The following is a 23,744-nucleotide window of genomic DNA, read 5'->3' as shown; positions in this document are numbered from 1 at the left end:
GGTTGACAAGACAGTGTATACAAAGAGGCTCATCGAAGACATCAACGGATTCCTCCCCTACCACGCCATCCCTCCATCTCGGGCAACTACCAGGCCCTTAGTTGTTGGGGCAAGCAGCCTGAACGTGGCCGGGTTGCTGGCACTTGTAGCAGATCTTCTCGCCGCCGGATGACTCCTTAGGGCAGTCACGAGAGAAGTGACCGTTCTCGCCGCAGTTGTAGCACTTGCTGCCGTTGACGCACTCGCCTACAATCACGAGTTAGAATCGAAGATATACGACGCAGAAGGGAGGGGTTGCTTACGAGACATGTGGCCGTAGCCGCCGCATGAGTAGCAAGTCTTGCCACCGCCAGCACCACCGCCGTAGCCACCCTGGCCGCCGTAGCCACCTCCGCCATAGCCGCCTTGGCCGCCAGCGCCGAAGGAATCGGGGCAGTTGCGGGCAATGTGACCGATCTTGCCGCACTAGGAGGAGTTAGCACAACCATATTTGAAGAAACAAGGGAGGCAGGATCAGAGCCTTACCTTGTAGCACTCAGTGGCACCGCCCTGGCCACCCTGGCCACCCGAGCCGGCGTTGGTGGGGCAGTCACGGCTAATGTGCCCAGTCTGGCCGCATCGGTAGCAGGACTTAGCACTGCTGTCCTTGGGGCCCTCAGGGCAGTCGCGGCTGATGTGACCCTCGTTGCCGCAGTTGTAGCTGCAATGATATACGTTAGTATACGCCCTCGTGAGTAGAGAGATATGAGCGAAAGACTTACCACTTAGCAGCGCCACGAGTAGGGCAGTCCCGAGCCTTAGCAAATGGTCAAGTCAGTACGAGCACCTAAACGCAGGTTAGGTGATTCGATGCATCATGCATACCTGGTGGGTGGTTTGGCCGCCTAAGGAACATTCAGAATCAGCATACCGACGATTTCATGGGGGAAAACAATAAAAATGGGACTCGGGGCGAAAAAGTCGTCCAGGAAGAAAATTTCGGCAACGACAAGCAACGGGCGCCGCTACTATCCGAGGGAAACCTCTAGGAGTGGCGATAGGAAAGGGCATGGGCAATGGAGTAATAGTGTTCATCCGCGATGAACCAGCAACTCAGCAATGACGCAACAGGCAGTGCTTCAGAATCGCTGCGATGCGAAAAGCAGATGCCTGGAGTGCGACCAGCCATACAGCAGGTGCTGCGAGCTCACGCGCGGCCATTTTGGAGGGTGCGCAGGCAAACTCGAATGGGAATTGAGCATGGAAGAATGGTGAACTTACAGTTGAAGCAGGCGCGTCCTCCTTGGGGGGCACCGAAATCCATCTTGGTGAATATTGAGTCTGGATGAGCCGGGAGTTTGGTGTGGTGGTTGTTGACAAGAAGTGAACTTGATGAAGAAAAGTCAGTCGAGGTTGCGCCAGTAGTAGTATGGGGTGTCTTGGAGGGGCAATAATATGTTTGCGCTCTTGCGCTTGGTAATTGCAGGGTACCTCTGGCGTTGGCCAGTGCAAGGAAAAGGGAACGGGCAGACACTAATATGGAAGTGCAGGGGTAGGTTTTTTTTTTTTTTTCCCCTGGTACCCAATGTTGCTACGAACCTTTAACGTCGGCCGTTGAAATGTGAGAGCTTTTCAAACGGTTGAGGTTAAATGTTTGTGGATGGTGAAGACTGGATAAGGTGTGGGATGGGCATTGATGGGCAGCGAATGAATGGTGGGGAGAGCAACAGCAGCAGCAAATACTATCTTGTACCTGCTTGCTTGCTTGCTTGCTTTGGCTGCTCTATCTGCTCTATCGGATCGGGCTCAGAGGTGGGGTTTAGAGGGGCAAACCATCAAAACTCAGGCCCGCCATCCAAAGAGGATGAAGAGGCAAACGACACACGACAAGACGGATGGAGGGGCCACGGCGGCCAGAATGGTGACAAACGGAGAAGAACTCACCTGATGACTTCTTGGAATGGGTATAATTGGTCTTGACGGGTCGAAAGATGTCAAGATCTGGGGAAGAGCGTGTTGAGGAATATGGGAGTCTCCGAGCGTAAGGGGAAAATTCTGTGTACGACGGACGGACGGACGGACTATTCTTCCAGGTTACGGGAGAATTGTCGATGCGCGCGCAAAAAGATATTTGTGAATTGGGTTTGGAGGGGGCGGGAAAGGGCGGTATAGACCTGGAAAAGCTCGACGATGTATTTTTTTTTATTATTCTGCCGATTTCACTTTTCCCATGTGCTTTGGCAATTGGGGTCAGAGCGTGTGGATTGTGGGCATTGCATTTGGGAAAGTCCAGTCCAGTCCAAGTCTAGCCTCACCCCTCGACTTTCTGCAATGCCGGATGACCTTGTCTCGTCTTCCTCGCTGTTGGTTGGCCGAGGGCCTAATAAGGTAGGGACGGCCTAGCGCAGAGTCGCGGTTGCTGGGTCTTGGCTTCCCTGCAAGTACTACGTCGTAGTTTCGAGTTTTGAGGGGGAGAAACGGATCAGATCCAAGAATGTAGGCAAGAAGTGGGACGTGCGCCATGCAATCGAGGTGAAAGCAGCAGGTGGTGGCACCCAGGGCTACCAGGGCTACATGCATACCACCTGAGTATTACGTCGTACAAAGCCGCGTGAGCCCAGCCGAGTTTTCGCTGCTTCCGCCAACTTGCCATTTTGGGAAGACAGGGATGATGACGGCTCTGCCCTCGAATCTGGGAGTCTGGGTGCCCGGTGCCAGGTGCCAGACTGAGCTTCTCAAAGGGTGAGATATAACAGTTGAACGTCTTGGTTACATCTTTATATACACACATACATACTATACAATCTTCTCTCTGGGTAAATCCCGCTGTATGTAGTACGGAGTACCTAATGCTCAACTCTATCAATCAACCACTCGTGTGCTCTGTGCCATCCTTGATCTGCTCAGGACCCAGAAATCAACCCCTCGGGGCTAGGCTCGGAGCTCAGCCCGGAACTCGACCCGAAGCTTGGTCGGGGGCGCCAGCAAGCTTCCAAGGGACTGGGATTGCTGACAATGTATATTTCAGCCATCGAAACTGCTGTGGTCGCCGGAGAGACTTTCCTCTTCAATAGGAAACCTGGCAGTGGCCTCATGGGCTCTGGTTGCTGCAGCTCCATCTTTGATCCTATGGCTTTAAGTGACAGCCGCGACGAGGTGTAAAAGGGTGCTGAATCTAAACTTCTAAAGCAATACGATACCATAATTCCACACCATGTAAATTAGTGCAATTCCTGCATCGGCAGGATGTGTAGGTACAGTTAGCTACCTGTCTGTAGTTCGAAGGACAGACAACGACATATCTGGCCAGCTGTTATAATGTGAGGTTCGCTGGCTGATTGGACATAATTCTGCCTACTACTAGGTAACATTGCTACTTAGGTTTCAAGAATATGTAACACTTCATCTATATACTCCCAAGTATATCTGCCAGATGGCACGTTATACAAACACGGGCACCTGGTGATGCGTAGGCATTCGGCCTCTTGAAATGAGGACTGTAAAATATTGGGTAGTGAGTTTGGGAGTATCCAGAATGTGTACATAAGGTAGGTAGGTATGTTACCTATGTAGGTACCTTTCGAACTGTATAGCAGAGTACTTCCTCACATCGAGGAAATGGATGGCTATCAACATCAATTGAGAGGTCTAGGGAGCTATGACTCGCGAACCACAGATGTCATTTAGAATGACTTTGGTCATTGATGTACCGCTCTCAGAAAGCAATCAATATATTTCAATCATAGGTACTGATCGTGGGTCGGCCATACTTCCTACTGATCAATGGATATAAACAAAGGCGCCCGTGCATTTTCGCAATTGACGTCAATGGCGTACTGTCGAACATGAATAGCACTGCCCGTAGGCAGGCAGCAACACGCTTTTTTTAATCGATCCAATTTTAGTGTAAGTGGTAAAAGTGGACCCATCTTGGTGTCGCGTGCCTAGTCCTAACAACGCGTCAATCCGACGTCAACTTCCTCAGCTGCTTTCGTCACTCACAACCGGAGATTGTGCCGACAACAACACCAGGACTAAAGCTCAATGTACCGTGGCCCTATTGAAATCTGACCTGACGCGTAATCTTGGATAAGACTTCCTGGCGGTGCAGGTACGATGGAGAGTTGGTTTGAAGACACGGGCAAACCTGCGCTGTTCCAGGCCCTCACCCAAGCCTGCAGCCGTATTGAGAAAGACTTCAAAGATTGTGAGTGTGTTATTAACTCCGGGCAAGTTGCTTACTACGCATTTCAAGGTGCTAATTCGCCTTGAAACTTGCAGCCGTTGAAGCTGAGAATCAGAGGAAGGCTGAGCTCGACGCTGAGTTGCAGTCACTACGGGTTAGGGCGGCAAGCGTTGATCGACTGGAGCAGCAGAACAAGGCGCTCAGAGAAGAGCTTGCTGAGTTGAAACGATCATTTCAACACCATCAATTAGATGCTCCAGGTCAAGAGAACACTAGCCCCAGTAAATCTCGATTCTCTCGACCTCCCAGCGGAAACCCCCGGGCTCCTTTGACACCTGTTTCTGTGAACATCCGTAAGTCTATTAAGAACGACTATTCGGATGTCACGGGTCTTGACCACCGTGAGCTGGCTACAGAGTACGGCGTACTAGATGGGAAGTACAGAAAACTGCGAAGTCAGACTGCGGATTTGGTCCAAGCCAACGAAACGCTCCAGTCGGAATTGCGAGAGCGCACAAAAACAACACACAGTTGGAAGGAATATGCTACAAAGCAGAAGGAATGCGCCGAGAAGCGGAAAGGCCTAATAAAGCGACTGAAGGGGGAGTTGGCTGCCGCAACGAATAACGTCGCCCTGTATTCCTCCTTTACCTCGGACACGAACCCCAATTCTCCAGATCCCCAGGTTCCTGATGTTGAAGCTCAGGGTGCCCTTTGCACGAGTCATCTTCCATCTGTTGAACCCCTGGCCCAAAATGATGGCAGTGCTTTACTCCAGTGCGGCAAGTCTCCCAACGGACTGGATGGAGAAAACGACACGCCTAGCGATCGTGCTGATGGCCAAGTAGCGGAGGAGCCGGTGTTGCCCCCACTGCCCGTCACGCATGGCTCTAAAGTCGCAGATGCGCCTATCAAAGATGAGCCTTCGTCAGACACCCCTGTTGTGGTATCCGAACGACCTGTTCGCAGGAGAAGAAATGAGGGCAACTCATCTCTCAAAGGTCTTGCTGTCACAAGACTTAAGATCGAAGAAGGATCGGATCCGGCTATCACAGATGAGCAACGCAATTTCGTGCCACACGAGAGCATCGACTTTGACGATGGCGAAGATTCCTTGTCTACCCCAAGGAGGAATCGAAGCTCGCATCGAACCGCCACAACAACAACTTCGGCTAGAGGACCCACCCCCGCAGGATAGTTTGCCAGACACTGAAGAGTTGCCGCACGATCTTGCATCAGGTTCGAGCCCAGCTGGCACTGATCATGTATCTATGAGTGAACATGCTCGGAGATCGGCCGGACATTGTGCAAACGATGTTGCAGTCTCTAATTCCGACGGTCGGGACCCGACTCTCCTTAGAGGCATAGCGAGCCTTGCAGAGGACGAGGACCGAGATGACTCCACAGGAATACCGAGACAGGCCTTTCGTACCACTGGGCGCCTGGATTCGTTACTGAAGACAGCTTCGCCCGAGAAACAGACTGTTCGCGTGCCACCCAATGCTCTGCGTACAAAGCCAAAAGTCTTGGTGTCTGAAACACCTTCGAACAATTCGTTGAAGCGGACTTCTACCGCAATCCAGCCGAGAACGCAGGCGCCAGACACCATTGAAAGATCGAAGCGTCGCCGCAAAAACTCGTCGCGATTGCGAGATCGTCCGCAATGGAGTCTTAGGTTGGGGGACTTCAAGATCAACCCCAAACACAACGATGGTCTGGACTACGCTTTCAGTGAAGTCGTACGGAATAAGGAGGACCGCCTTTGCTTACCAGGTTGTGTCAAGGAAGAGTGCTGTGCACCTGGTTTCCGCAACCAAGCTCGGGGTGAGAGACTTGAGACGGGGGCCATTGCATTCCAATCGCTTCTTGAGAATTGGCTAGGGGACGAAGTGTGGAGGCTATCGTCCATGAGTGAAGACGAAAAAGAAGCCATGTGGTTGAAAGCAAAGACCCAACAAGTTGCTAATGAGTATGGGAAAGCGCATCGGCACCGTGTCCAGCGGGCCACCACGCCCCCTGGATATTTCAATGTCGATTTTCCTAGTACACAGCAATTGAACGAAGACAACCAGCTGACAGCTGTCATGCAAAGGGAAAGGGTCGAAGAGCGCTATCGAGAGGCGATGAAGCCCAACCAAACCGGAAGGTGGCTGTTCAGAGACGAGTAGATGCACCTGATGGATACCTTTTACTAGATTATGTATTATGTAGATACCACGCCTGTGGCGAACTGCTTGAGCTTGTCTGGCTAATTGCATTTGCCCATGTAATACGCAGACTGTTATGCTATAGAACTTGAGATATTACATAGGTTACATACAGCATTGGTCATTTAAAAACGCATACAGCTAGCTCCCTGGTATATCCTAGCAAGCATGCATGGTAGAGCAAAATGCTTTCAAGTAAACGGTGGTCCGTGGTATCAGGATACTAAAGAAACAGCTATGGAACTATCCACATGTTATATTCTGGTTACTAGGTTGTAGCGTACTGCACTGGTGAGGATGTTGCGGGAAACTGGAACTGGAACTGGGCTATCTGATATGCCATCAAGTATGTACCTGGGCCGCTGCTTCCCATTGCGGAACCCAATAATGGGACGGGCATATCATTCATCAAGTGTCTGTACGACTTGATTGGAGGCTAGCCGACTAGCTGTTCCCACTTGTACCCCGACCTGCTAGGACATCGATTTGAGCTGACCCGATGTGCTTTGGTAACTCTTGACGTTTTTTCCAACGTCGTTCCGATTGTCGCAGCCGTCCGTAAGCCCCGTTGCGAGAGGTCGCTTGCTATCTTCCCACCGAGTTGTTGCAGACGTCAACGATTATCGTGTCCTTACCACCTCAGGCATCCATCTGCAGACTTTGATGTGTTTCTCGTGTACATTTTGAGCTGTTGTTGATTTGTTACTTGGGCCCGGAAGTGGACCGGACCTGCTTACATACTTGTAAGGGAAAAAAAAAGACCAGAGAAAAAAAAAAAAAACGTGACGCACAGCCCTTTTGCATTCTGGGGCCCTGGCTCCAGCACCAGCACCAGCACCAGCACCGGGCTTTGGCGCGCGAGGGAAGCTTCTCTTTGCGGCCACTGCTTTCCAGCACCCAACGACAAAGACACCTTGGGTTTGGAAACCACCGCACACCACTTGAACCCTATTCCAACACCAACGGCGCTGTGCTCGACTTCCTCACCAGTCCCGTGCGACGCCATCTTCGGCTATTGGTAGTACCATTGCCCTCAAAAGCGGACACGCGACGGTTATCTTTCTCTAAGAAGCGCAGCAGAAGCAGTGGGCACCTAGCCACTGCTTCTATCGACCCCAAGCCGGCAAGATGAACGGTAGTCATCTGCCGGCTGGGCAGCCTATGCCTGGAGGTGTTGGCGGAGGACCAGGAGGACGAGGTCCGGTTGAGATGGGACATGTGCCTACCGCAGGCAACGTTCCGCGACGCCGCCCGCCTCAGCACTTCCCTCAGCACCAGCCTTCTCAACAGCCTCCATACTATCACCAGCAACATCACAACGGCCCCAACCACATGTACTACAGCTCTCCGATGAATCCGTACGCCACCAGCTACTACCCGCAGCAAATGCCTCATTACTACCAGAACAGCGGCATGCCCGCCGCACCGTACGTGCAGCATCACGCGGGCTACCCGGCGCGGTCTCCTCCGGCTATGCATCAGCATTATCCTCCGATTGTCTCCTCGAGTATGCAACACCACCCGCCGCCTCAGGCATACTCCCGGCCACCCCCGCAGCAGCATTCTCCCGCAATCTCGACGCCGCCTGTCTACGCCTCCGCCCTACCCCCGCCGGCCGCGCCTATCTCTCAGACACCCTCATCAACTCACTCGCCTCAAGCTCTAGCGCAACCGCCCTTGACTCCGTCCACAACTCATACACAAGCATCGCCGCAACCGCCACCGCCGCCTCAACCCGAGGTGGAAGTACCGAGAGCACCATTCAGACCTCCTGTAAGTCCACCGTCTGCGATACCCGCACTGATAGCACAGTATGCGCCTGGTATATATATATATATACTTACATATGCCAATAGTTACCGTGGTTGTCCCGGCCCGATCTCCCATTCCCCACACGAACGGCAAAATCGAGACGAAGGCGGAAAATATTGACGACGGATGCCAGTAATGTCAGGCTTCCTTCCAATCACCAAGCCGGTAGCGAGGCATCAGCTGAGCCGACGGGTTCCGAGCCAGTTTCGGACGCATCGGTCCCGGGAACTGCTACGCAAAGAAGCAACACAACTGGGGTACCATCCGCTGCTTCGGCGGAGCCTGCAGAGAGATCCGAGGTCCCTTCAGCTCGTGAGCTGCCCTCAGAAACCACCGAGCCAAGCACGACAACTACACCAGCATCTGCGCAGGCTGCTCAAGTGCCCGCGAATGCCAGTGTGACCCCCACCAAGGTGGCCAAGACCGCACCACGAGCAGCAGCTCCAGCTGTACCGGTCTTGCCCAAAACTGCCAAGCCGGCCACGAAAGAGCCCAAGGGTCCAACCAGCAATGACCGACCAGCGGCAGGTGAATCACCAGCAGCAAGCCAGCAGTTGCCCGCGGACACACCCGTTGTGCCATCAACAGATGCCGCGGCAGAAGTGTCCCAACCGGCTGTAGCCCCTGCGCCAGCGAAGCCAAAGCTGTGGACTGGGCTGTTTGCAAATGCAGCCCCTGTCGCGGCGGCTACCCCAGGGTCCCAGGCCGTTACAGAAACAGCAGCTACCGGGACAGTTGAAAACGGAGAGGCGAATGGGGACAACGTTGCTGTTACGGGCACCTTTGCCAAAACAAATGCGAGCTCCCTGGCTGAAGCTTTAGCACGATTCCGAGTCGGCAAGGGCCAGAAGCTGGCTTTCCTCAAGCCCAGAGGTCTGATCAACACTGGGAACATGTGCTATATGAATTCTGTAAGTCATTGCCCACTGTTAATGTTGGACCCTTAATCTGACCATTTCTCCAGGTTCTTCAAGTCCTTATTTTCTGTACTCCCTTTTACGACTTTCTGGACCAGATCAGCAAGAAAGCAGCTCACAGTTTCAAGAGTGAAACACCCCTGATTGATGCTATGTGAGTAAACACCAAAATAAATGGTTATTGATGTTGTATGCTGACAATTGGCAGGATTATGTTTATGCGGGAGTTCAATGTCATTGACTCTGCGGCATCTGTGGAACAATTGCGAATGCGATTAAAGAGCGAAGAGCTGGAGCACTATGGAGAGCCTTTCACGCCAGAATTCGTGTATGATGCCATCAGAAAGCACCCGCGATTCGCGGGCATGCAAGTAAGTCTGCAATCTTGTCCCGGTTGTTGTTCAAAGCTGATGCCATTACTGTAGCGAGGTCACCAGCAGGATGCCGAAGAGTTCCTTGGTTTTCTCCTGGAGTCTCTCCAAGAGGAATGCAAGGCGGTAATGAAGAAGGTCCCTAGTGCCGCTGCCTCGACGACTGCTACATCAACAACCGTTTCCTCGCCGACTGGTACTACAGATTCGAGCGACTGGTTGGAAGTCGGCCCCAAGCAGCGGGCAGCCATTACACGCTCTTCTGGTCTTCCGGTGACTCCTTCCCCGATTACTCAAATATTTGGTGGCGAGCTACGCTCAGAGTTCAAAGTTCCTGGACTTAAAGATTCGATAACTAGTGAACCCTACCAGCCACTGCAGCTCGATATTGGGTCTCAGCAAGTACACAACATTGTTGACGCTCTGAGAAACCTGACGCGCTCGGAGACTATGCATGGGGACTTCGGGTCGCCTAGGGGGCCGGGCGTTCCAGCCACGAAGCAGGTTTTTATTGAGCATCTGCCACCAGTATTGATCCTCCACTTGAAACGGTTCCAGTTCGATGCCCAGGGCACTGGCACCTTGAAGATCTGGAAGAAGGTCGGCTACCCACTCGACCTAGAACTCCCGAAGGAGGTCTTTACGCGACAAAAGAGGAACGCGATGCTGGCTGAGGGAACCGGGCTTCCAAGGTACCGTCTTATTGCAGCTGTATACCACCACGGAAAGAACGCCAGCGGTGGTCACTACACTGTTGATGTGAGACGTCAGGACGGCCAAGAGTGGCTCCGAATCGACGATACCCATCTCCGCCGCGTTAGGAGCGAAGACGTTGCCGAGGGTGGTCACGAGGAGGATGCGACCAAGGAGGCTTTGCGATCTGAGCAGAAGCGTGACACGGCTTCTGGCGCCTCTGGCAACAGATTCGAGGGTATCGGTGACGACGAGGTCGGAGATGATGGAGGCTGGAACAAGGTCACCACACCAACAAGCGGCGCAAAGAAATGGAGCAGCGTGTTGAACGGTGGCGGGACCGCACCCGCGGCAGCAGCGGCGGCGCCATCATCCAAGGGAAAGCAAGTACGCGACGATATCAAGGATAAGGTGGCGTATTTGCTTTTCTATCAGCGAATCTAGAAGAGTTCGTCGGGTGGTGTAAAACTGGTGGAAACAAAAAAAAGGTCAAAACTTCAGATGCTACGAACAGGGCTGCGCCTGCTCGCCCCTGCTAGTTTCAAGCATATTCACGACATTTTACGATGTACACAAGCGGGGTGTTTTCAAGCATTCAGCGGCATTGGCACAGAAAAAGGTTCAGGGAATTCTACAGCTTGCGAGAGGGGGGCAACATCTCGGATAACGGCGCGTGGAGGGACGGGGCCCATTGTGCAAATAGATGTTCGGAAAAGACGACGGCACAGCATCTCGCTCACCGAGAAACCAGCATGGGAAACAGTGTTTTCTGTGCCGGTCTTGTTGTTGAAGCGGATGGTGCTCCTGCTGGAGCCAATTGGACGAGACTCGTATGACCATGCCACGACCTCCGTTGTAAATTTAGACGAAAAGTCATTCATGAACCTAATAGACACTATTTCTCCCACGCCTTGCCAGCTAACAATCAATCTCTCCCGCGTCTTGTGCTGCGTCTGCAGTTTCTCGAAGGCGTTCGACGTGGCGAAATCGGTTCGTGTTCATATGAAAGGGGTCGGTGCGGGTTGAGGACGACTTGCTGTGTGGTAATTTGCGTGTTCACGTCAGGTTCAGAGGAAGAGATGCGGAGAGAAGGGGGCGAGGGAGGTATTCTGAGTGCACATTGGCTGGCGATGTCTCTGGCTCTGTTTCTGCCCAGAGCAGACTTGATGATACTATACAGCTGTAAATCGAGCAGTACAGTAAAGACACTCCTTCCACACATGCATAACCCAAACTTCCATCCATCGAGTGAGAGAACTGTGGTGTACAAGTAAGTCTGTCCGTTTAAAGGGCCGTCTGGCAGTCGTGCAATTCTTTTGGGTAGGCCATGGCAGTGAGACGCTGTGAGCTAAACATGGCAGGCGCCACGCATGCGTAGGGGCGGCTGCTAGCCATAGTTGGCTAAGACATGACGCGGGATCGGCGACGCGGTCAATTAGATGCATTTTGATTGATGTCTACTACTCCCTACTCGTCTCCTTGTAAGGCGACAAGTTTGAGCCGAGTGATGGAAGACCAGGAAGGGTCCTGGTTAGCCAGTCGCTCATTCGCTCAGCGTCATCTATAGACACATGGGCTAGGCCACTCCCAGTCGCACCATGCGATTTCGAATTTCTGGTTGTTTTTCGAAGCTACTAAGGGCAGAGCCGCGCTGTGAAGCACCCGAGGTGGTGTGTTTACATAATGGGCATGTTTCGTTCTTACTGTAACCCTAACACCTTCACTCGTGCTGGGTAAGCTGGTCGTTGCCTTGACCTTCAAGTACCGGAAAGTGTGCAAAGTGGACAGACAGTAAGTAAGGGGGGCAGCGGAGCTGCTGTTTCATGGCCGATGTTGGACGATTCGCTTCTCACCGCGAATCCTTCAGTATAGCTAAGGATGACTACGCCGGCCTACACCGAGGAACGGCCACGGACCATCGTCATGAGTTCGATGCAGATTTTCTTATGGTTACAGGAAGGACCGTTATGCCCGAATGGTAACGTCGACCCAGCTGATTGGGTCTATACGAGATGAGCCGTCCGCCCCGTCCCCCCTTTTCCAGGCAGTTTTTTCACCGTCTCCGGGTGGGACGATATTGGTTACGATTGGTATCGTGGCCTTGTACTCAGTCAGTCAGCATGCCCAATCCTTCGTGCATTGCCACTGTTGTATTCGCCCACATCTCCCAGGTCCCCTTTTTAGAACAGAATTAAGGCCGCATGACGGAATACGGGGAGACGCATGCCGACTGGTCTAGAATGATTCTAGAAATGTCGGAATCACGATGGTCGAATGTTTGAGAGCTCAGTCGCGTGAGCCGGAAATCCCGGTGGTATTCTGCCAAGTATCGAGAAGCGGCTCTTGGTCCGTGGACTCGGTGGAACTCAATTTGATGAGGCCAAGGCCGCGACTCGATTCATCGCGTCCAAAAACGGACAAGGTGAGATTGCCAGAGAATTGAGCGGCCGGCGCGTTTGAGGGGAAAAAAACAGATGCGAAATTCTCTCATAGTCAATTCCAAGCAGAGCGAGTCCATGAGCAACTACGTCAGAAATAGACTTCGACCAACTCAATCCGGAACCGGGCAGGACGATCTGGCTGCTCTTTCTCCTCGTTTCGCAGCAATTATGGAGGTATATGGGGAGGCTTATGGAGGCATCTGTTCTCTCCGCGTCGGGGGTGGGTAAATATCGGGGCTGCATCTTACTGTTGGTACTCCAGATAAAACAAAAAGGGCCGTTTACGCTGCCCGGGGAATCGCAACCCTAGCATCAACCACACCAAAACACCAAAACACCGGTGGCGCTCGGCAAGCATGCGACTCCCAGCTCCCAGCTCCCCCGACAATCAGGATCAGGTCGACTGAGGTTGTCAGTCAGCAGTCAGTCGTCGCATGCGGTTCGGCAAAAAACATGGCAATGGCAGCATGGCAGCCCGTCATGCGCACGCCGGCTTGAGACGACAGAGCATGGCCTGCTTGAAATTTCCTATCTAGCTGGCCTTGGCGGGAACCACTCCGAAAAGCAGCCCGCCCCAGAAAGCCCCATACTTCTTGTTAGTGACGCCGACCAAGGGGCACCAAGGAGACCAAGGCACCAAGGAGCCGCAACCAAGAAATCGCGAGGTCTATGGAGCATCGGAGGGCCAGCGCTGTGCACCCTTTGACCCAGCTTTCGGCCACCTTCCCACCCAGCTGGTTGATTTCCCCCGGCCTGGGGCAACGTCACTCCAGGTCTTGGTGCTTGGATATCCCCATCTCCAGTCGAGAAGGCCCGAATCCGAGCAGTACATAACCACTGAGATATGGCGCTCTTGGAGACGATCACCACGGGCTTTCACCTCTGTCCTCACGTCCACCTCGCTTCTCTCTCTTCCTCGGTCCTCCCGATCTCCTCTTATACCCACGCCTTTCCCCCAGCCAGGTCTTCTGCGTTTTCACTGTTTCTTGATACCTCAAAAACTGCCTTTTCAACCCGGGTCAGAGAACCAATGAGATCAATCTGAGCGCGGCAACATGCTTGGCAAGAAGTACGTGACAAAACTACCATGCCCATGTTCTATCCTCGCCCCGGCACTCGTCACTGACTGTTCTGCAGATCTATCCGCGTCAATGGCGCCGACTGTGGTATCGAGGCCATCTTCCTGGGGGCTGTGACCTCCCTGGGAGGTTTCCTCTTCGGCTACGACACTGGTCAAATTTCGGGCATCCTGTTGTTCACAGACTTCGTCAACCGCTTCGGTCAGAGACAGACTGATGGCACCATGGGCTGGGTCCCAATCATTCAGTCCCTGCTGGTGTCCTTGATGAGTATAGGAACTCTGATCGGTGCCCTGTCTGGTGCATAGTAAGTAGCCCCATAGTATTGCTCACACGAGGCCGCTCTTATACTAACAACACTACAGCACTGCCGACTGGTGGGGACGCAGAAGAAGCTTGAGCTTCGGTGTGATCATCTACATCCTCGGCAACATCATCCAGATCACAGCTATGGACAGCTGGGTCCACATGATGATGGGTCGATTCGTTGGCGGTCTGGGCGTTGGCAACCTCTCGATCGGTGTCCCCATGTTCCAATCGGAATGCTCCCCTAAAGAGATCCGCGGAGCTGTCGTCGCTTCCTACCAGCTGATGATCACCATCGGTATCCTGATTTCCAACATCATCAACTATGGGTTGCGCAACATCCAGGAGTCTGATGCCTCGTGGCGCATAGTCATCGGCCTCGGTATCTTCTTCTCTATTCCCCTTGGCTTGGGCGTCTTGATCGTCCCCGAGTCGCCACGTTGGCTTGCGAGCAAGAATGACTGGGACGGTGCCCGTCTCGCCATGGCCAGGCTTCGCGGCGTCAAGGACGACCCCAACAACCAGTTTGTCGAAGATGACTTGAAGGAGATGTACGATGTCATCGAGAAAGAGAACCGCACTGGCAAAGGAACCTGGGGCGAATGCTTCACGGGATCCTCTGGTGTCCCCAAGGTTCTCTACCGTACCGTCCTGGGATTCCTCATCCAGTTTCTTCAGCAGTGGACAGGCGTCAACTACTTTTTCTACTATGGTGCCACCATCTTCAAGAGTGCCGGCATTGCCGACCCCATCCAGACACAACTCATTCTTGGTGCTGTCAACGTGGCCATGACCTTCTACGGGTTGTACGTGGTCGAGAAGTACGGTCGCCGCTGGCCTCTCTTCCTCGGCGCCCTCTGGCAAGCTATCTGGCTGTTGGTCTTCGCGTCCATCGGTACCGCTCTGCCCCCGGACCAAAACAAGGTTTCCGGCATCGTCATGATCGTCTCGGCTTGCATGTACATCGCGTCCTTTGCCGGCACTTGGGGACCCATGGCCTGGGTCGTCATCGGCGAGAGTTTCCCGGTCCGAACACGAGCCAAGCAGGCCTCGTTCGCCACGGCCGGCAACTGGCTCGGCAACTTCATGATCTCCTTCCTGACCCCGCTGGCCACCAGCGGCATCTCGTACGCCTATGGCTTCGTCTTTGTCGGCACCAACATCGCCGCGGCGCTGCTCGTCTGGTTCTTCCTGTTCGAGTCGCGGGCGCTGAGCCTGGAGCACGTCGACCTCATGTACAGCACGGACAACCTGAAGCCGTGGGCCTCGCACAAGTGGGTGCCGCCGGGATACATCACGCGCGAGCAGCGCGACGACGGCGACGCCTCCGCGGACGAGAAGAAGGGCGGCACCGACCACATCGACAGCGTGTCGACCGGCAGCCACAACAAGACGGCTGACACGCGGATCGACAACGTGTAGGAGGAGGCAGGGGTAGAGAAGAAGAAGAGGGGAGCGCTCGGTCAAGCTGGACTGGGCTGTGCGGGATAAATCCTATATTAGGGCCTCTTTGTGTTCTTGTATATAAAGACAAATTAAGCGAAGACATATTACAACAAGTTTATTCCATCTTAAGATTTGCATGTTGCTGTCACTGTCTGTCAACCTTCGAGCAATTTACGTGATTCGTCCTGGTCATTTCCATTGCGTTGAGCTTGAGGCAATGTTGACCTTAAAAGTGACAATGATGGCCACTTCTATCGCAAAATGGCATTGAACATATTAATCACTGATTGAAAACATTGAGAGCTAAGATGTATATAGACATTATTATGATGATATGTGAGGTCTATCTACACTACCCCACAGCCCGGAAGCAGAAATCAGAAAGAGGCACCTTGCAGGTTGTCCATGAAGTTGGGGTCCTTGAACGGCACGTTGGCATCGCCAAAGTCGGTGTTCTGGAGCGCGGCGCGCGCCGCCTCCGGCAAGCTCTCCCAGGCGACCAGGGGCTGCTCGCCGCCCTTGGTGTCGGTGGTGCCGAGCTGGTGGTTGACGGGCCAGACGCTGTAGTAGCGGATCTTGGGGCGGGTGCCGTCGAGGGGCAGGTTGCTGGTGATGGTGTCCCATTTCCCGTGGCCCGACGTCGAGACGGCCAGGACCTGCGGGTTGCTCGAGGTGTTGGGGTTGTCGATCCAGACGACGACGCCCTCCCAGTCGTGGCGGTGGCCGAAGCCCGTGGAGGGGGAGTCTTTGGGCATGTACCTGGTGTAGGGTAAGTACGTTGACCGAGGTTAGGAATTGAGTGCATAAGTTGGGGGAGGGGGTTTCAAACTCAGGGGATGGGTAGTAGTCACTTACCAGGAGTACATGATGCCGTAGCGGGAGCCGAACTCGGCTCCGCGGGCGTAGACTTGTCCGGTGTTCTTGTCGCACTGCGAGCTCGACCCGCCGGACGGGTTGAGGCCGCCGCTAGAAGACGCATTCTTCATCAGCAACACGGTCATAAAACCTCCGGGTTTCTTTGTCAAAAAACATACCCAGTATTGCCAGAAGCGTCAACGGCCGGAAAGGGCACGCAGCCGTTTTCCACCTTTAGAAAAGGTTGGAACTTGAGATCTATGAATCAAATTTCAGGGGTTAATAGTTGGACATATAGGAAGGCCGAGATATATACGCATGCAAGAATATGCATATCTCTCTCCACATCCTCTCAGGCAACGGCATACTCTTGCCGCCCGGGAGATTGCGGGTTTATGGGAAGTCTTACTACGCGATCGTTAGTGACTGCACATTGTTACATGACGGAATCATTGGGGACAATCTACCAAGCATCGCCGACGGCACCACTGGGAACGGTCTGGGGGAAGCCAACGACAGCATCGTGGGCGATAACTCCGCGCGCTTCAATGACAGGAGCAGCGCTGACGCCGACGGCGCCGGCCGTGAGGTAGGCCGTCAGGTTGGAGAAACGCATCTTCGGAGATAAGAAAGCCTACCGGTCGGTTCTTTACTTGCAACAAGGAGTGATAAAAAATGACGGCCTCTCATCTACAAGATCTCGTGGGTATATGACGGTCCGTCCGGCATATTTATGTCAACCCAAGTCCTCTTGCAATCTCAATAACCGACAGCCCAAGGGTCTCCCAGAAATCTCGGTTCTATGGTCGATCATTTTCGAACTCTGAGATGGTCGCATCGTAATGTAACCAGGGATTGGGCATACTCCACAACCTTACCCATAAATGCAGGGGTTTCCACGTCGTTTAGCTACTGCAAATGCTACAGTGCATTTCAATGTGCCGGATGGTGGGGATGAATGCAGAAGGAGCGAAGGCGCTTGGCAGAATCAATGATCGATCGTAGGTCTGCCATCTGCCCAGTCTCGCCTCGACAAGACGGCACGTTGCTGCGTTCGCTTCGGGCCAACGGTCACTTTTCTTTTTGGTTCAACCGTTGCAGATTGATGTCGCTTCGGAGCATAACCCATGCTTGGCAGGAGCTGCAGCGGCTTCTTGAGAGAGCGTGTTTGGGCAGGAGACGAGGATCGTGGAGGTCTGGCCAAATCAAAAAAAAACTCCTGTCAACTGACTTCACAAATTCATGGGGATGCTGAATATCGGCAGTGACGTGCACTTGTTTCGGCACTCAAGCATTTTAAGGCGGCTGCATCGGGCTAGTGTTTCCCTACAGGGAGGAATGCTAAAGCAACGCAATTTCTCCCAGGTAGCATTCTGTCGCATTATTTCTGCTGTCAAGCTCACCTTACCGGGAGAACCCCTAAAAAGTACCCCGCCAACGATGGATTCCGGTACGACGTCAGGTATTTGATTAAGTATCGCAAACCAGGTGCACATCGAAGCCTTTTCACCCCTTCTACAGCTGGCCCGCCTGGATCAACTCCATCCCAACCTGCCGCCAAGTGTCGTCCTCGACCGAGCTGGTCATGTTGGCATCGTACACAAAGTTCCGCGGCGGCGGCCGCCCATCCGTCGTCGCTTGGCCGTAGACGGGCCACGCCGGCACCACCTTCCTGTTGTCGCCGCCGCCGCCGTTCAATTTTCGCGCCGCGTCCGCGCGGCCGTCCCACCGGTTCGGGTCGCCGCTGTTGACGAACGCGATCCAATCGCCGGCCATGAGCCGCGCGAGGTCCCGGAACTCCTCGCCGAGCCCCGCAAACGGCGGCGTCCGGTTGGGCGCGTAGCCGACGCCCTCGAGGTTGAGCATGGCGAAGGCGACCTCGGCGAAATGGGTTGCGCCGTCGAGCGGCCCTGCCCACGCCGGCACCGCGTTAAACCGGTAGCAGTACGCAGCGGACGCGGGCGCGGTTGACAGGTTCTTATTGCTGTTGTTCCCGTTCCGGGTCGCCGCCCAGGCCGCGCAGGTGGCGCGGCGGTTCGAGATCATGCTGTCCCCCATGTACGTCGCCACGCGCCGGAACTGGGTCCCGTACGGGTAGGCCGGCGGCGTGTAGTCGCGGGGCAGATTGGGGAGACAGTCGTCAGCGGACCGCTCCGGGTAAGCGTTGAGGAGCTTCTGCGCGTAGGTTTCGCTCATGAGCGCAGACGAGGAGGACAGCAGGAGGTCCCGGAACTGCTCCGTCGTATTGATGCCCTTGGGCGCGAAGGCGGTCCCCTCGGCCGTGTTGTCCCCCGCGATGATCGGGATCTGGAGGTACGCGCCGTCCAGGAATTGCTGGCGCGAGCTGCGGGCGATCATGTCGCCGTCGACCATCGGGCCCCAGGTCAGCAGCGCCGTGCTGCTGTTGACAACAGCGTTGAGTTTCTCGAACGGTAGCGCGCGCAGGCACTCCAGTGAGGACCCCGCTGCGTCGCCGCCATGGCAGCCGGTCTGCGACACAAGCGTGTCGTATTTCGACTGCGCGGCTGTCATTTCCAAGTCGTCCGCGAAGAACCGCCCGCTGGCCATGATGCCGGCGCGGAACAGCCCGTCGTCACGCCCGTTGAATGCCATCATGTGCCGGGCGACCGACGAGGCGCCGGCGCTCTCGCCCCAGATGGTCACCTTGGCCGGGTCGCCGCCGAACGCGGCGATGTTCCCGTGGATCCACTCCAGGGACATGCGCTGGTCCCGCAGGCCGAAATTGGAGTCGCCGCCGTCCGACACCTCCTTGGAGCTCAGGAACCCCCACGCGCTGAGGCGGTAGTTCATGGTGACGCCGATGATGGGCTGGCCCAGCTGCACCGAGCGGTCGACGATGAACGAGAGGTTGTTTCGGAGGTCGGCGGCGCTGCCCTGGACAAACCCGCCGCCGTAGATCCACACCAACACGGGCAGGGGCGACTCTGCGGGAGTCGCCCGCGAAGGCCGGACCACGTTCAGATAGAGGCAGTCCTATCGTCGTGGAAGAATGGGGTTGTCGTAAGTTCGCCTGAAACGACAGATATGTGAAGGGAGCCAACTTACTTCGCTCGACTCATAGCCCCATTGTGCACCCTAGACGTTTTGTTTCAGTCTGTTAAACCCTAGCAACTTTGAAGCCTTCGGGGGGCTTAGTTCACTTACACCGTACCCGACGCACGCTGGTGGGAGTTTCTGGGCTGCACGCTCGCCGCCCCAGGATTCGTTGATTGGCTGCGGGTTACGAAACCGCAGATCACCGACCGGGGGCTGTGAGAATGGCACGCCTAGGAAGAAGTCTTGGTTATAGCCAGGCGAATGGACGCCAACCAGCGTGCCATTCTTGATAGTAACTCGGGGTGCATCGCCGTCGTCTGTCTTGGTCACCAACGGCGAGGCGGCAGCTGCACCGGCAAGTAAGGCCTGAACCAATGTAGATGCCAACATTATTATGAAGAGGACATGGGCGAGTCGCGCGCAAAACTATAGCTCCGAGGTGGCTGTCGTCGGAGGAAAAGAGTGCACGCGAGCTGGTTTATACAGCGCAACGCATAGTTCTGCTTCCTGCATCGTCCTTGGCGTCCCGATTCGAGAACCTCCCGGGGTAAATAACGACAAGAGCGAGCTACTGCAACTTCATGACACCACGGTCGCGGGCACATGTCATTATTTACCCGCTCCGCGGAGAGAAAAGATCTATAGCTCATGCGAACTGGAGCGTCTTTAGATGTATGGTTTTGGGTGCATTCCGCGGTTACCATCAACTACGGCTAGCTGTTCCACCGATAGTTACTTATCATATACTACATAGGAATATGTTTAATCCAAATTCTGGTATATATAGCTCGTGGAAGGACATATTTGTGTAGCGCGGTATGTCCACTTGCCTTATGGCCCCTTTGAATTTCGTGAATTGAAGTTGCGGGGCATACATCACTCGAGTCAGTGCTTAACATACTTCTTGCTCGCCTTCCATCACTCGAATCATCCATCTCCCAGGTTTCCCGTTGCTGCGGGGTAGAGAAAGAGAGGTGTCGGGGTTGGGTTATCAATACACGCAGCCGAAGATGCCACAATATTCACTCTGAGCCCCGAAAGCTCTTGCTCGCCATTCACTTTCTTGCTCGTAGTCGTTGGATGAGAGAGAAAGAGCCCGTATGGAATTAGGTTCAAAAGTCAAGGCTATTAAGACAGCAAAACAATTTGTGGCGTCAAGAAAAAGGACTGTGATTCTACAGCTAGTTATAGATGTACGAGAACAGACGTTATGAAACAAGAATTGTCGGGGTAGCCCAGTCGGCCACGGAATAGCACGCGATTTAGTGAGCGTTGCGGGATTTCTGCCCGAGCTTGAAGAAGCCAAAGCCAAGGACCCAAACCATGACCTCCACCAATGCCAGCACTGGGGCGAAGATGGCGCCGCGAATGACGACGAAGCCACTCACGAGACAGAAGATGACGGGGATAATCATGTAGGGCTTGTACGGCCGGTGCAGGTCGGGCTCGCGGAAACGGAGGATGATGGCACCGAGCACCGTCAAGAAGAACCACGAGTTGTCTCCCAGGCCGGCAAACGTGAGGAGGTCCCGGAAATTGCCGAAGAGAATGTACAGAGACGTGAGAATCGTGGACAAGAGAGTGGCGTTCAGAGGGGCGTCCGAGGAGCGCGGATCTACCGTCTCCTTGGGCCGGAAGCCAACGGATCCGAGCATGGAGAAGCAGCGAGGGAACCAACCCTTCCTCGATGCAGCTACGGTCATCCTTCCGGAAACGAACGCGTTACCGAGGAGGGATCCAGCTACAACAAGACAGATCAAGACGGCGGCTACGGTCCCAGCCGCCGGGCCAAGCAGTCGGCCGATGGCAGTCACTGCTACACTATCGGTAGAAGACACGACACTCCACGGAAGCAGAATGTAGTAGGCAGCATTGGCCGCAATGAAGCAGCCGATGATGGTCGGGATGGCCGTATTAATAGCGAGAGGCAGCTGGCGAGCGGGCGACGACAGCTCGGCAGATACGTATATGGCCTTGTCCCATCCGCAGTACGCCCACAGAGCACCGTACAGAGCCGCAGAGAAATGGCCGAGAATCTCCCACGACGACAGTTCGTCCCACGGGACGGTCGTGCCATCAGGAGCGACGGTGATTCGGTAGGCGAACCAAGACTTGGAGTACCAGTCTCCACCACCAACATCCTTGCTGTTGTCCACCAAGTGGACGACCACGACGGCGACGCCAGCGCCGACGATGCAAGCTATGGCGACGAATTTGGTGAAGACGAAGAAGTTGTTGAGGCGTGTGCTGGCCTTGGTGCTGATGGAGTTGGCCACGTTCATGACGACCAAGATGGCAATGGAGAGCAGCTTGTGCCCCAGCGTGTCGGCTTGGTCCGTGACGCCGGCGGCGGAGTAAATGCTCTCGACAAAGACGATGCTCAAAATGGCAAGCGTGGCCGGCATGCCGGCAACAATCCAGGTCCAACCGGCGAGGAAGCCGAAGACTTCGCCGAACATGTACTGGAGGTAAGGCTGCACGCCGCCTTCGCCTGGGATGGCCGTGCCCAGCTCAGCCATGGTCATCGCGCCCGTCCAGCTGTGTTGGGTGAAGGTTAGCGATCCAGATTGGATGCAGCGGCCAAGGGGAACGGGGGGAGATTGCAACTTACGCAAGGACACCCGCAGCGATCCATGCGAGCAGCGCTACGGCCGGTGAGGGCGAATTGGTATCAATGACACCGGGCGAGGTGAAGACGCCGCTTCCAATCACGATGCTGACGACAATGGCAAAGGCCTCCTTGGCTCCAAGGTTGGGGGTGAAGGCGCCACGGCCGGTTTTGGGGTCGACAGGGTGCCCCCTCTCGCTGCTGCTGGCGCTGTTGTCGTTGTTGTTGTCGTTGCTGTGCTCGCGCGGGCCAGAAAGCAACGGCTGCGTGGCGTCGGCGGCCTGAGCATCTCTAGAGGGCGGCATCATTGGCTTTGGGCAGATGCAACTAAGGGAAACAAGAAGAAACGTTGACCGGAAATTGCTCGGGGCACATGGGACACGAGTCAAAACATATACATATTTATATACGAAGACAGGAGCTGCTCGCAGACGGACAGACTGCCGAAGAATGCCTGGAGTTGGAGATGGCTTGATGGGTCCGCAGCAGACAGCATGTGGGGGCCTCTCCCCATCGGGTTATCCATTTCCATTCCCTCCGTCGTTGCAGTGCAGTGCACCCAGCACCTGCTTGCTGCACCTGCACCTGCACCCCAAATCGCTGCCAGGCCCATTATCCACCACACCCGGCGCTTGTACTCCCATGGTCTCTTCGCCAATCTATCAAACCCTCAATCGTCATGGCATACGTACACACTCGACACCGTCTGCAGTCAGTGCGATGTTTTTACGTTTGACGGTCTGGTGGTGATGGCCCAGAATCAGGCAAGGTATACCGTATACACTTACCGAAGGGGCAACTGCCAGACGGCCATTCAAGTCTGGTTAAGATCCACCACACCCGCTAGGCAGGTTCCATGTCTTGAGCATGGCGTCATTAAACAAACGCGTCTGGACTCTGGACTCTGCCATCTCTCCGTTCTTTTCCTCGTCTTGCTCATATCATATCATAGCCTCAATCTTATCTATATCGTACAACCGGTGACTCTGCCGATTCGTAAGACGGGCTTCATATGATACCTAGGCATGATATGTCTTCACGCCAAACTCTGATAAGGGCGATTGAATCAATGGTGAAGCACCGCCATTCTCCGTTCAACTAGTCCGCCTCGTCCTCGGCATTCGATTTAGACCCAAAGTCTATCTCAATACACGATCCGGATCAACTTCTTCTCCGGGTCTTGCATGATGCCTTCCTTGCCTCTCATCGGTGCTATCCGTTGAGAGAGAGCATGCAGCTCAACATCTCAATGGATGAAGAGGAGGCCTGGGAGATGGGGTCTGGTATTTCCTCGTTGTAAATGACCGCTTTACAGGGAGCCAGGTCCGGACATACAGCCGTGGCGATATTGTCACAAGCTGCACTTTCCGAGTCACTGGCCTCATTTGAGGAGAGGCCCACCTCATGCCTCCTTTTTTCTAGATGGCGATCAACTACACGGCATTGCACTCGTAACTTTCTCGTCGTATAGAAGAACGATGGCCGATAGGTCGCCAATTTGCCATGGGGATGTAAACGAGGCTGTTATCAGATTCATCTCGTCCGCTACTCATCCCTTGCCCGCCAACATGCCGCGATCGAGTGCACAGAAGCACTACTGCAGATACGAAGTCAGCGGAAGATAATAGCCTGACAGGCACATAGGTAACCAAGCTACCCGGCCCTATGATGAAGAATACATGCAATGGTGGGCCAAGAACAAAAAACCAAGCTATGCCGAGCGGAACGGCCGTGTTTGTACTTCGAGCGAGGATTGTGTCTCTACTCCCATCCCGACGAGGAAAATG

The 23,744-nt window shown here is 54.5% G+C and overlaps 7 protein-coding genes across 7 annotated transcripts; 3 read left to right on the top strand and 4 right to left on the bottom strand.

Moving 5' to 3' along the window:
- Nucleotides 1-97: 97 nt before the first annotated feature.
- PG985_015546 (uncharacterized protein) lies at nt 98-1,303 on the bottom strand (the record flags this gene model as incomplete). Its single annotated transcript, XM_066835312.1, has 6 exons — nt 98-246; nt 303-465; nt 526-700; nt 762-796; nt 865-884; nt 1,261-1,303. 6 exons carry the CDS (start codon nt 1,301-1,303, stop codon nt 98-100), a joined length of 585 nt encoding a protein of 194 aa, XP_066676515.1.
- Nucleotides 1,304-4,095: 2,792 nt separating this feature from the next.
- Nucleotides 4,096-6,333, top strand: PG985_015545 (uncharacterized protein; the record flags this gene model as incomplete). Its single annotated transcript, XM_066835311.1, has 3 exons — nt 4,096-4,186; nt 4,261-5,237; nt 5,275-6,333. 3 exons carry the CDS (start codon nt 4,096-4,098, stop codon nt 6,331-6,333), a joined length of 2,127 nt encoding a protein of 708 aa, XP_066676514.1.
- Nucleotides 6,334-7,500: 1,167 nt separating this feature from the next.
- Nucleotides 7,501-10,609, top strand: PG985_015544 (ubiquitin thiolesterase; the record flags this gene model as incomplete). Its single annotated transcript, XM_066835310.1, has 5 exons — nt 7,501-8,145; nt 8,229-9,095; nt 9,149-9,255; nt 9,310-9,472; nt 9,527-10,609. 5 exons carry the CDS (start codon nt 7,501-7,503, stop codon nt 10,607-10,609), a joined length of 2,865 nt encoding a protein of 954 aa, XP_066676513.1.
- A 3,052-nt stretch (nt 10,610-13,661) lies between these two features.
- PG985_015543 (uncharacterized protein) lies at nt 13,662-15,413 on the top strand (the record flags this gene model as incomplete). The annotated part of the gene is made up of 3 exons (XM_066835309.1): nt 13,662-13,675; nt 13,744-13,992; nt 14,051-15,413. 3 exons carry the CDS (start codon nt 13,662-13,664, stop codon nt 15,411-15,413), a joined length of 1,626 nt encoding a protein of 541 aa, XP_066676512.1.
- A 401-nt stretch (nt 15,414-15,814) lies between these two features.
- Nucleotides 15,815-16,908, bottom strand: PG985_015542 (NPP1 domain protein; the record flags this gene model as incomplete). Its single annotated transcript, XM_066835308.1, has 4 exons — nt 15,815-16,196; nt 16,293-16,417; nt 16,468-16,550; nt 16,779-16,908. The coding sequence occupies 4 exons, from the start codon at nt 16,906-16,908 to the stop codon at nt 15,815-15,817; spliced, it is 720 nt and encodes a 239-aa protein (XP_066676511.1).
- An 899-nt stretch (nt 16,909-17,807) lies between these two features.
- Nucleotides 17,808-19,739, bottom strand: PG985_015541 (uncharacterized protein; the record flags this gene model as incomplete). Its single annotated transcript, XM_066835307.1, has 3 exons — nt 17,808-19,286; nt 19,359-19,388; nt 19,458-19,739. 3 exons carry the CDS (start codon nt 19,737-19,739, stop codon nt 17,808-17,810), a joined length of 1,791 nt encoding a protein of 596 aa, XP_066676510.1.
- An 872-nt stretch (nt 19,740-20,611) lies between these two features.
- PG985_015540 (uncharacterized protein) lies at nt 20,612-22,262 on the bottom strand (the record flags this gene model as incomplete). The annotated part of the gene is made up of 2 exons (XM_066835306.1): nt 20,612-21,887; nt 21,961-22,262. 2 exons carry the CDS (start codon nt 22,260-22,262, stop codon nt 20,612-20,614), a joined length of 1,578 nt encoding a protein of 525 aa, XP_066676509.1.
- Nucleotides 22,263-23,744: the final 1,482 nt, after the last annotated feature.

The sequence above is a fragment of the Apiospora marii genome (assembly GCF_038362585.1).
Source record: "Apiospora marii strain CBS 49790 chromosome Unknown utg000013l_segment0_segment0, whole genome shotgun sequence".
Classification (NCBI taxonomy): domain Eukaryota; kingdom Fungi; phylum Ascomycota; class Sordariomycetes; order Amphisphaeriales; family Apiosporaceae; genus Apiospora; species Apiospora marii.
This window is presented reverse-complemented; position numbering and strand designations above follow the sequence as displayed.